The 12881-nt window shown below is 42.5% G+C and overlaps 1 protein-coding gene across 1 annotated transcript; it reads left to right on the forward strand.

Annotated features, from left to right (window-relative positions):
* The first annotated feature begins 329 nt into the window (after nucleotides 1-329).
* AVPR1A (arginine vasopressin receptor 1A) lies at nucleotides 330-4207 on the forward strand. Its single transcript, XM_075553235.1, has 2 exons — nucleotides 330-1302; nucleotides 3921-4207. The coding sequence occupies exons 1-2, from the start codon at nucleotides 330-332 to the stop codon at nucleotides 4205-4207; spliced, it is 1260 nt and encodes a 419-aa protein (XP_075409350.1).
* The last annotated feature ends 8674 nt before the right edge of the window (nucleotides 4208-12881 follow it).

Here is a 12881-nt window from a genome sequence, read left to right on the forward strand (position 1 = left end):
AGGGGCGGAGGCGGGAGGCGGCGGCTCAGGCTCCAGCCACTGGGAAGCCAGGGAGCGCGTCCCCAGGAAACCAACCCCGCCTGAGTCATTGAGTTCGGAGTCCAGAGCTTGGAGCGGCTCCGAGCGCACCTCCAGGGCTTTGCCAGAGTTGGAAGCGCAGCGCCGGGGCCCAGAGCTGCTGCCCCCGGCACCCGCCACCCACAGCGGCTGGGTGGGCGGCGGGACTGGGAGACCCGCGAGCCGTGGGCGCCGGCAGCTGGGCGTGCGGGGCTGGGAGTGAGCAGGCGAGGGCCGCCGTGGGGGGTCGGAAGCGACTTCGTCGGGACAGCATGGGCTTCTCGGGGGACTCCAGCGAGGGCCCCGCGGACAACTCCAGCTCCTGGTGGCCCCTGGTCCCCGGGAGTACCAACTTGAGCCGGGAGACCGAGGCGCCTGGGCAAGGGAGTGCCCTGGAGCAGGACGTGCGGAACGAGGAGCTGGCCAAGCTGGAGATCGCTGTGCTGGCCGTGACCTTCGTGGTGGCCGTCCTGGGCAACAGCAGCGTGCTGCTGGCACTGCACCGTACGCCGCGCAAAACGTCCCGCATGCACCTCTTCATCCGCCACCTCAGCCTGGCCGACCTGGCCGTCGCCTTCTTCCAGGTGCTGCCGCAGCTCTGCTGGGACATCACCTACCGCTTCCGCGGCCCCGACGGGCTGTGCCGCGTGGTGAAGCACCTGCAGGTGCTGGGCATGTTCGCGTCGGCCTACATGTTAGTGGTCATGACTGCCGACCGCTACATCGCCGTGTGCCACCCGCTCAAGACGCTGCAGCAGCCGGCGCGCCGCTCGCGCCTCATGATCGCGACCGCCTGGGTGCTGAGCTTCGTGCTGAGCACGCCCCAGTACTTCATCTTCTCCATGATCGAGGTGAATAATGTCACCAAGGCGTACGACTGCTGGGCCACCTTCGTCCAGCCCTGGGGACCCCGCGCTTATGTGACCTGGATGACCGGCGGCATCTTCGTGGCGCCCGTGATCATCCTGGGCACCTGCTACGGCTTCATCTGCTACCACATCTGGCGCAATGTCCGCGGGAAGACCACGTCCCGCAAGGACAAGGGCGCGGAGGGCGCCACGGGCAGCGCCTTCCACAAGGGGCTCCTGCTGGAGCCCTGCGTCAGCAGTGTGAAGACCATTTCCCGCGCCAAGATCCGCACGGTGAAGATGACATTGGTGATCGTGACGTCTTACATCGTCTGCTGGGCGCCCTTCTTCATCATCCAGATGTGGTCCGTCTGGGATGAGACGTCGGTCTGGGTCGGTAGGTACTGGAACAGAGGTGGCAGGTGCGTGGGTGGAGCTGTGTAGGCTTGTGACCGATGGTGTCTTTCCGAAATCTCCTTCAGGGCAGGGCTTCTTCAACTTCGCCTGCCTATGAATCACTCCCGGAAATTGTTAAGGTGCAAATTCCTGGAGCCCACACCTTTTGATTCAGTAGATCTGAAGTGGGGCACAGGAAGCTGCCTTTGTAGCCTGAAAGCATCCTAAAACCTCAAATCCAGAAATTGCACCCTGGAGTCAGCCCCACGAGGACAATACAGAGTGATGCTTCTGCCACCACCGTGGTAACACCTGGCTTTCAAGTCTGTTGGGTACAGGAAAATGATTGAAAGATCACAGCTGGTTTTCAGAAAAATTGTGAAAGTATTACGCTTGATATAAAATTTTGAAGTTATGCTCCAAGGACCAGGGTCTAAAAAGATTTTTTTTCTGGAGAAAGATAAAAATCATGAGTTCTAATTTAGCATTTAAATAACATTCCATATCATCATAATCTCCGCCCCCCTACTTTAGCCTTTTGAATATTGTGTCAAAACAGACTTATGGATAAGCTCTACATTTGTTAATTAGCTGATTTGTCTCTCCTCACTAATTTGACCACACAGCCATGGCCACAACTATCTACACCAGTGTGTTCAGTGGTTTACTGAGAATGGTTTCTACATCTACTTAGATTGCTTGATTTTAATTCCTCAACAGGCGTGAGAAATTGTTTTTGAAAGTATCCCTTTACGATGCATCTTGTTATTTTCTTTTAGTAAGCAAATTAAACTTTTTTCCAGATCAAACATGATTATATTCTAGGAATGCTAAAGGTAACAATTGTAGCTGGATTTAGGTGTGTGAGGGGAGCTGATTCCTTTTGGTATTTGGAATTGCTGTAGGACAATATATTAATCCCACATGAGTGTGAATTTAATTTATAGAGATAAAAATTCTTGGATGGCAGGTTGTGAAAATACAAAAGGCACCCTTTTGTCAGCTGTATCTTGCTTTGCTTGAGTTTAATAACTTCTTCACATTATCAATCAAATCAGAAAGCCATACGGATTATAAATTTTATCAACCCAAACCCACAGATAAACCCAAACCCACTGCCATCCAGACAATTTTCTTGATGTGGGTGTTAGGTCCCATTGACTTAGTTCTGACCCACAGCGACACTAAGCACAACAGAACAAAACACTGCCCAGTCCTGCGTCATCCTCACAATTGTTCCTTTGCTGGAAGCCATTGTTGCAGCCACTATGCCAAAATCCATCTCGTGGAGGGACTTCTTTATTTGATGTCCCTCTACTTTCCCACAGGGGGCCTTGGTGACATAATGGTTTGCATGGGCTGCTGAGCATAAGGTCAATGGTTCGAAACAACCAGCTGTTCCACTGGAGAAAGAGGTACGGTCTCAGAAACTCGCAGGGCTGTTCTACCCTGTCCTGCAGGGTCACTGTGAGTCTGCATCGACTCGATGGCAGGGAGTTTGTTTTGGTTTGGGTTCTATTTACCATGCATTATGTCCTTCTCCAGGGACTGGTCTCTCCTGATGACATGTCCAAAGTATGTAAGATGAAGCTTTGCCATTCTTGACTCTAGTTCTGGGGAACACGCTGTTGATCTGGAAGATGACCCGTAACATAGAGTTTCGAGACTCTGACTGTTTGCAGAGCAGATAACCTCAGCTTTCTCTAGAGGGGGCGCTGATGGGTTCGGATGGCTTCCAACGGCTACGCCTGGGAGCCAAAGCGCAACCCCCTATGCCACGAAGACTCCTGAGATGTTGATACGATTGCTCAAATCTTCCTCATTCGTGCAAGGGTAGCTTGATGGTTTCCTTTTTATTTTTAAATATGGACTTAGTCAAGGATCGTGATTACGGGCAGTCTTAGCACAGACTGTGATTAAATAGCCTGTAATTTGTTGTGACATAAGTGTGAGAAGTCCCAGGCTGATAGCAATAAATTAATTTAAGTGATTAAAATTAGACAATTAAATATTGCTTTCTGTCAAAACCCAGACAAATGTTTAATTAATCAAATAAAAACAACTAAATTTTATACCTTTCAAGGACCTCTTTCAATAAGTCCTTTCTGTACAATTTTCATAAGAACATGATTAGTATATTGAAAAAAAAATTTAACTCTGGTCCACAATACCACACTGTTGTCTATGTTATTTTGATGAATACAATGTAGTAGATGTGGTTATAGAATCATGAAGTTTTGCTGAAATTGAAGTTATTCCTTAAATGCTGTGCCCAAGAAATTATGTTAGTGCTACTGTAAAGGATACAAGGATTTTTAAAACGAGTGATTTCATATTCTTAATCTGAGAATAACTTTCCTGTGGTTTGCCTACATTCTACTTCAAAATTCTAACAGCGATTTAAAATATTTTAATTAATGTCAAGACATCTCCCTTAGAATAAGGTGTTATGGCCAGGTTAGATTTCATACACCACCCATTTCTCTCATCAGCAAAATGATTCATTTTCTATAGTAACGCATATTTCTTTTTCCTAGTTCAAAAGTCAATAGAAAAATGAGCTTATTCAGTTACATGAATTTGACTACTGAAACAATATTCCCTTATGTTTTCACACAGATTCAGAAAACCCTGCCATCACCATCACCGCCTTACTGGCCTCCTTGAATAGCTGCTGCAATCCCTGGATCTACATGTTTTTCAGTGGACATCTCCTGCAAGACTGTATCCAAAGCTTCCCATGCTGCCTAAAAATGAAGCAACAATTCAACAAAGAAGATTCAGACAGCATGAGCAGGAGACAGACTTCTTACACCAACAACCGAAGCCCAACAAATAGTACCAATATCTGGAAAGACTCACCAAAATCTTCCAAGTCCATAAAATTCATTCCTGTTTCAACCTGAGCTCCTTATTTATGCAGATTCTTGAAACAGATACTTTGTTTTTTGGTCAATTTGCTGACTAGACTAGAAATCGTGACAACCAATGACCATAGAATAAGTACAAGTATAAATCTATTCGTTGGGGACAAGGCTGTGTTTCTAGTTGTATTTTCACATCACTATTACCAAGGACTATTTTATTTTATATGAACTGTTCATAAAAGACAATGGACTAAAATTTGTGCTTCTAATTCCCAGAAATGTAACAGGCATTCTGTGTTTAGTAGAAAAATCACAACCACCTGGCTTGATCTTTTTCTTGTTGGTTCCTTTTTTTAAAAAGAAAAGTTCCTGGCATAACTAAGGTTTGATGGATTTAAAGGGCTTTGAATGTTGGGCCAGGGTACTCTTTCTGAACAGAATGGATCTAGAAAGCACTTAGGAGAGACTTTAGAGAAATTATGCTTCCTTAGGGGAAGATCACTTTTTACATCAGAAAATTCAAGATCAGATTTTGCCTCAGGAAACTCAGCTTGCAGTAGTGGCCTGGAGATGAGATGAGTGCTCTGGGAAGGTCTGGGGGCTAGGACTCGTTGAAAAAGAAGCAAACCGTTCAGAATGAAAGGAGAAATTTCCATGAGAAGCTATAAATCATCCTAAATTTCAAAACAGTGAGTTTGGAACTGGCTGTGCTCTCCATGCTTCCTCGTGGTTTATTGGCTCGGAAAAGCATCCTCTCCTTGCTAGCCGCTAATGATTACAGAAAACGCTGTCAACCGGCCCATTAGCCTGTTGTTTTCCCTTCTACTGAGAGGTTGCTTTAAAGCTAACCTGGTCTAGGGAAGGCCCAATTTTACTAGAAAACTAGGAAAAGGATTGCTTCGAGGTGTTTAGACTTCCTCAATGCTGGCAGTACCTGCTGGCCAGTGTTGTGACGTATCCTGCCTAGGGATCCAGATTCCCAGATAAGAGAATCGGGATACAAAATGCACCGCCGCCCCCCCCCCCCGCCCCCATCAAAATGTTATCTCCTTTCTTTCTCATCTCTGGTGCATTTAGCACTTTCAGAATTGAGAAGTAGCATATGAGGAGTGTAAAGGGAACTCCCGTGTGCCTCGTCTGCCTTCAGTGCTAAAAACATATCATGTCTCTATTCCCTTGGTTGTTCGTTGGTTTCCTATCTCACTGGACTGTTGGGTGGGCTGAATTCAAACACAGGTGTGCTGTTCCAATGCTCACAGTTGCTTGTATGATACTCTTGGGAATCTTCAGAATTGCACAATGTCCGCCCCCCCACCCCTGTTTATTTCTCATCAGCTAAAATTGGTTGTTTCACATCTGAGATATAAAATCCTAAAATTTAAATATAGCTCTGCTGATTCACTGGAAAGCTTGGCCAGCCGCCACTAAGTCTAACTTGCAGCCCCGACGACATTTCCTGATTTCAAGAAAGAACTTGTTTCTCTTCAGAGCGCCTGCAGCAGCGGCACCTTGGTGCAAGATCTGCAGGCAGCCACCCCACAGCGCAGTCATCTGAGCGCAGGGGCAGGGCCTGTGGCAGAGGTGACAGCCTGGGAAACTGTCTGGGACGCTGTCCAGGAGAGTTGCTCCGAGTGGGAGCAGCCTCCATCGCAGTTGAGTTTGGTATTTCGGCAGGTTTCCTGGCAGTCAGGTAAATCAAAGTCAGCCAAGGGCATCCGTTGGGTTCATTCCTAGAGAGAGGTAAATTATTATACTACTCGGTGGTTGATATCGCATTGTTTTGTGAATGGAACTCAGGGTTTTGTTTTCTCCAAGCTATTTTATGTAGCTTCTCCTTTTGAGAGATGAGGCAATGGTTTCATGATACATATTTTGAATGCCTCAGAAGAAAACACTTGCTTTTAATAGTGTTATGCGCATGCCTGGGACATTCCTTTTGTTTTGTTTTTGCCCCCACCGCCCCTTTGTAGAGAGGATAAGGAGGAGCCGGCACTGAGAGAAGCTGGACGAACCACTTTACTCCTCTTCATTCTTCGCTTTCAAAAATCTCAGCTCTTTGACTCCCTGCATTGATATGCCCTTAAAAATGCTTGCAAATGCTTTCTGAAGATTAAGCCCTCAGGGTTTCCAATTCTTCTTTCCCAAAATAACAAACCTACCTCTTACAGGGTGTCCAATGGGAACCACCAATCAAAGATGAGTCACTGCATCTTGGTAAAGCTGCCATCCCTAACTCGGTCAAGCCTGATGACATGTTCTTTTTCATCCAGCAACTAAAGCCTTTCCCATAGGGCCAGGCATGGGCGCACTTTTTCTATGTCCAGTTCTAAAATAACCACCTTTTGGTTCTTACCTAGACTCTGGTTTACATCGTTGACGTGTGCCCCGAGTAAAGCGATGAGACTCGTTTCTGGAAATGTCTTGTCAAACAAGGTGCACCCCTACCTCTCCATCTGTATTGTCTGCTTTTAAATACATCAGGAGAGAGTTGGCAAAGGGTTGGAGAGAACATCCTCACAGGCTCTGCTTTAGGCATATGCTCAGCACTAGCAAGCATATAGTCGTAATCTCTGAAGTTTCGGCTTGTAAGTTTATCGTAACGAGTTGTTTATGTTATGCATCCAGAAATGACATTGCTATTTCCGAAAGCAAATGTGCAAAGGGGAAGAGTCTTATTTCATAAAGAGGGAAAGTATAGGTGGTAAGGAGGAAGAACATGTCTTGGGGGCAGACGGGGCGGGGATGGGGGGGATTTCCTTTTCCTGGCCTAAGAGAGGACTTGAGATACCATGTCAAATGCAGGCTTGTGGTCAAGTTCAGCCACGGGGCATCACTGATTTTGTTCGTCTGAGTTACTTTTGAGAAGTTCCTGCAAGTGTACATGTAAGTATAGGGAATATAAGTGGCAAGCAAGCCATTGGAAGGGGTAAATTGGTGTCACTGCCTGTAGGAGATTTGATTAATATGAGTTGATAAGGAAAAATGTTTATGCACATAAGAGGTTCCCAGTAAGGCCACTCTGAAAAGGAACCAAGTAACCACTCCTGACAACAGCAAATGCACAGGCTAAGGGCATGTCATCTTAAAGTGTCAACAATTAGCTTTTATATAGAAATTTCTTTTTTTTATAACTGCAAAGAAAATTAGTACAGTTCTTTATCAATTACGTGCACTTGTTCTAGATTGAGAATGTTCATCATCAACAAATAAGCTGCCAACTGTAATGGAGGGAAAGGATCTTTTTCAAAGTCATAATATGCAGTGTCCTCCCAGATTTATTACAGTTCCTTGAACAAACAACAATGGATGATTAAGAAGGAAACTTGAATACAGTTGTAGCCAAAAGTAAACTAACACAATTAGGTTCAAATTTTCATTAACCAGACTCCACAAAAACACTACTGTTTTGTAACTTAGTTGTGCATTCAACTTTACATCAAAGCCGCAGTGGTTTGCACTAGCACTGAAGCCCAGTTAGACACCATCTACTCTGTTGTTGACTGTCATAGTCAAAGAAAGAACTCTAGTTTAAGGTAAGTCCAGGCTGCACCATCTGGCATGCTGCTTCTGAGGACACAGAAGCTACCACCGCAGCCTTGTCCTCCTCTTCTCTGTGTGCCTGTGTCAGGGCCACTCCTGACACTGGCAACACTTAGAAAGCAGGATCAGTAGAGGGCAACTCAGTTGAGAGAATGAGTCTTGATTGTAATTTGACTGCTGCCAATTTGAACACAATTTTAAGGAATCTTTCAGAGAAGGGTTATTTCCTTTGAGCCCACAAACCAAATCCCACCACTACTGAGTCGGTTCCCACTCATAGTCAACTTATATAAGGTTTCCAACACTGTAGATCTAGCACAACAGCCAAAATGGACTAAATCATATTGTGTGATTCTATTGCACACAGAGGTATTTTAAGTGTGCTGTTTCAATGCAATTTTAGGGACATTAAATCATCATGGATGAATAAACTATGTATCTGATCTCTATATAGTATGTGAGTACCACAAAAATTGTACATAAAAATTAAATGTCATTATTTTCTTTCATTTTATCATATATATGTAATCAGATCTTTTTACATGAATAAGAACAAACATTATAAAGTGAGTTTTTTTAATGATCCAGGATCAAATTAGCAAATTCAGAAAGAACATTTGAGACTAAATATTATAATTATATGAAAATAAGGAGCAGCTACTATTAATATAAAAGTTAGCATTTGGATATGTGAAAGTATGTTCTATGATGTCTTGCTGCATTGTTGTGTCACATTTATGGAGAATTAATGTTATATAGTAAGTATTCTTTGATTTTTAGAACTATTTTCAACTGTGCTGTATATGCTATATAAAAGAAATTCAATGTGTTATTATGGACTAGCTATATGATTCTAATTTTGAATGGATGTTGAAATATTTTGTGATTGTTCATAATTGCCACTTTACAGACAGAAAAATTGGCTTGTGGTATAATATTCAAATAACTGGCACATGTATTCTTCAGTTTTACTTTACATTGACTGACTTGTTTCTATAAATAATAATAAAATTCAGATTTGTTTCAAGTAATCATTTTACAATCTAGCTTAAAATAATGGATGTTCAAGTTATGTTTTAAAATATAAGACTTATTTTATAGCTGGTACTGTTGATAGGCTTATATTTGGGGCGTGGGACTTTGTGCTTATACCATTACACTATAGCAAGAACAGGCGAAATTTTATAACTGCCTTTTCCACACATTACAATCCAGAAAGCCTATCAATTTTCTCTGGTCTAAATCATGACAAACAATCTCACTGAGGCCATGGCTATCATTCTAGTCTAAAATGCCATCTCTGTTCAATTATTTGTAGGGGTTGCTTCTGCAGAGCGGTTAGCAGAACTGACTTCAAGTGTCCAAAGTTCAAGCCCTTTGATTTAATAGCATTAAAATTAGAATTTCCCCCCGGTAGGCTAAGGCATGCCAAGAATATTCGATTTCATCATATGTTGCACTTCCCCCCTCATTTAAATGGAATCCTAGTAACATGGACTGAAAGACCGATTTGAGGCTTGGCTTAAACTCTAAGAGCAGCTAATGCCCAGAATGGAAGAAACAGAATTTGAAGTCATTTCAAAATACCACTGGTACTTTTTAAAACCACCATTATTTAAAAGAATTAGACATTGTCAAAAATAACCAACGGCTCTGACAAATATATTTTCACAAAATCCTAAGGATCCAGGAAAACCGTAATACTAATTCCACCATAAACCAGAAGAGAAACATAAAGAAACATGCTAGGGTAAATTTATTTAATTCATTCTCCATCTCTGAGCTTTCTTAAAATCTAGAGTTTAGCATTTCTTACATCCTGCTCCTCAAATGCGCTCCACACAATTGCTCTGCGACACGCGTCAAAATGGCGTGTGATGTTGGGTTATAAATCTGCCTACCCCAAGGTGAGGATATCATGCTTGTCTTAAAAATAGGGGCTAGAGTCCCTTCATTTTTCAAGGATATGCCTGTAATACTGCCTGGTGTATAGTAGGTAACTAATGTTATTAATATTTGTGTGTCCATACATTGGATTAGTTTAAAAGTAAGAATCTTTCATTAAAATTAAAAATATGGTATAGTGTAAAAAGAACAAAGCTGGGAAATCAGGTGTCCCAATGTAGCCATCATCTAGAGCTGATTATCTTTAAAAGTCACTTTGATGAACTTGGCTGCCTCAGTCATATCAAACTGGTTAAGGAGGGAAAAAAGAACTTACAGATTTAAGTCCAAACTTAACATGACCTTAATGAAAAGCTTTTATCACTGGCACAGTAAAGAACACCCATCGCCAGGCAAAACCTAGTGGAAATAAAACAGAACTTCAAATTCAAAGTGTATATTTATTGCTACCTCCTCCGAGCTAGCTTCCATAATTCACCAAAGCATTTGCTTGGGCCACAGTCACATAAGCTGCATCATCAAGTGTCTACAATCACTCCTGGGGTGCCCCAAACCTTTCAACATCCTTTGACAATTCCAAACAAACAATATAAACCCAGGTTGTTGGTGGTGATGTATTATTTATTTACCTATGTATATATTTACATCATTTCATGTACCATAGAAAGTCTTCCCTTACCTATAGATCTAAAAGAAATCTTAAGGAGTATTCTGACGGTCTTAGCTCACTCTTCCTGGCTCCTTTTTCTTCTTGGATCCTTATGCTTCCTTTCGTCCTAACAATTTTGTTTTGCACACACCTGGCTGCCTGCACAGTGGGATTTCCCTAAAGGTGAGGCAGCCATGAGTGATGCATCAGAAGACCCAATGATTCATACTCACTCTCCTCAAGAGCCATGACTATTTTTCTAAAGGAAATTGGTCTCTGGTCATCTTTTTTAGGACCTTGCTCAGCCTGCTCCTCTAGCAAGATCCCAGCTTCTACGTTCCTAATGGTCAGAAATGAATGTCTTCTTCTTGGTTAAGTAGAACCATTTAACTTTCATTTGTCTAAAATAATCTTACCTAGACTATGCCTTTCAAACCTTTGTTGTGTCCTTAAAGTGTTTTCCTAAACAAAAGAACCATTCTGACCCCCATAGAAAAATTATTTCTGTCCAACTAGGTCGGAGGATTCCAATTCTAATATACTTTCAAAATAAACTTTAAAAATTTTCATATCTTTTATACTTGCTGTAAAGCACATATCGGGAAAAAAAAATACCATGGCAGAGTTTATTCTGACAGGGGTCATCTTTCTAGTGGTTTCCAAACTGCTGAGCTTGCAGTTAGCATCCCAGTGTGTGGCTTAGTAATGGGTTATGCACTGGGCTGTTAACCCAAAGGTCGGCAGTTAGAAACCTCCAGGGGTTCCAAGGGAGAAAGATGAGGCTTTCAGCTCCTGTAAAGAGTTACAGCCTCAGAAACCCAAAGGGGAAGTTCTACCCTGTCACATAGGGTCACTATGGGTTCTAATGAATCAACCTGATGGCAGTGAAAGGATACCAAAACAATTCCAATTTTCTCCTTCATATATGCCTACATAATCCTTGAGCAACTGACATTAATTCATGTCTGAGTAGCTGATTTTCCCATGAAGGGTGCACATAAAGATTATATCAGAAAAAAAAAGATTGTATCAGATGCCCATCCTATAATACTCTTACATGATGCTAATCTGGGGTAAGTGAATTTTTCTACCTCTTTTGGATTATCGTATGCATTATTTTGATTGCAAATTATATAACAAGTACATAAGCTAAAGTCTTATATTTTAATATCCATTGTGTCCTTAAGGATCAGGCCTAGATTTTCGCTCTACCATGTTTACGTGTAATTATGTTGTATTGCAGCATCTTATAGGACAGGCTCAGCAACAACTCTAAGATATTTTCAAATAAATCAAAACAAAAATACCTTTCATGAAATATTCTTTCACCTGGATACTTGTCAAATACTCTCCTAAAGTAATACATATCCCTTTCTCCTTTCTTTACTCTTTACACCAATTTTAAATTTCCTTCATTTAGCAGGTCCCTCTTCTATCAGTGATTCAGTTTTTAGGCAAACATTAAATTGTTCCAAGTAAAAGTCTTCCTTTTCAATCAAAATGTGAACGTTATCTCTTGTTTCTTGGGTTGTGTAGTGTGTCAGAGAGAAACCCAGGGCCCAATCCAAGATCCAAAGCAATAAAATTTGTTTGCTACTAAAGAGCTCCTGAAAGGAACCTGCGGTGGAGTGAAATTTCATAATATGACCCTTGACTGAAGCTGCCATAACTTCCACAAAATCAGTAGGCAGGATTCTACAATGAGGGCATGTGTGACACGTATTGAAGAGATTTGTCAGTTGCTATTACTACCCTTCTGGCAATGACGAGCCATCTTTGAAGCAGCAGAGTTAGAGAAAGCCCAGGGCCATCAGAAGAGCATGTTTCAGATCTCTGTCTGAGATCAAGGCTAAAGGCACGTGGAACGGAGCAAGAGCAATAGTGCAGAGACATAACTAAGACTGAGGGAGAACAACAGGCTGGTGTCCTGGCCCATGGCAGCAAAAGCCATGGATGGAGAGGCTGAATACTGGATGGAGACATGGCTGCTGGCTAAGGAGAGGTCTTGCTGTGGCCAATCACTGTACACTTAGTGTTTGCTGATTCTGTTGTAAGCTGTCAACATCCTGAATAAGCCACCATAATTGTGAGTATTGTCTTTGGCCATTGTGACTACCTGTAGCACTCAGCAGAGAAGTGAAGTGCTGGGGGCAGGGGAGGTGACAGTTAGTGTCCAAATTAGATATAGAAAGATTTAGGATAGTGGCATGTCTGTCCTCTGTCTCTTGGAAATAGGGAAGCCAAAAGGGGTCAGATATGGCTCCTCCATGCCATTCATTACAGAAAGAAGAGCTTATGAGTAACAGAGAACCTTTAGAAACCTCAGAACCCAGTGACTGTAGTTGGCAATAATAAAGGTCTGGTTTAGATTTTTACCCAACTTTCTTTAAAAAATAATAATAAAAGGACCCTGACCAAAAATGTGAGCATTTGGGGAATATCTCAACAGGTAATTATGAAGTTCGGAACTTGTGCTGATGCCCATGGGGGAAGTACAGTAGTTAGCTCCAAACCCACTGAGTGGTTTGTTAGCATCCAGAGAAAAGTTGTGCTTATGTGTGTACACACACATACCCAGCAGTAAAGAGTTAAGCCATAGTTTATGTTAAGCCATAGTTT

This window comes from Tenrec ecaudatus, chromosome 6 (genome assembly GCF_050624435.1).
Source record: "Tenrec ecaudatus isolate mTenEca1 chromosome 6, mTenEca1.hap1, whole genome shotgun sequence".
NCBI lineage: Eukaryota > Metazoa > Chordata > Mammalia > Afrosoricida > Tenrecidae > Tenrec > Tenrec ecaudatus.

Excerpts from the sequence above, each read along its gene's own strand:
- AVPR1A (XM_075553235.1), top strand. The coding sequence starts at position 330 with ATGGGCTTCTCGGGGGACTCCAGCGAGGGCCCCGCGGACAACTCCAGC. Across the intron at positions 1,303-3,920 it reads TGAGACGTCGGTCTGGGTCG|ATTCAGAAAACCCTGCCATC; the intron begins GTAGGTACTGGA and ends GTTTTCACACAG.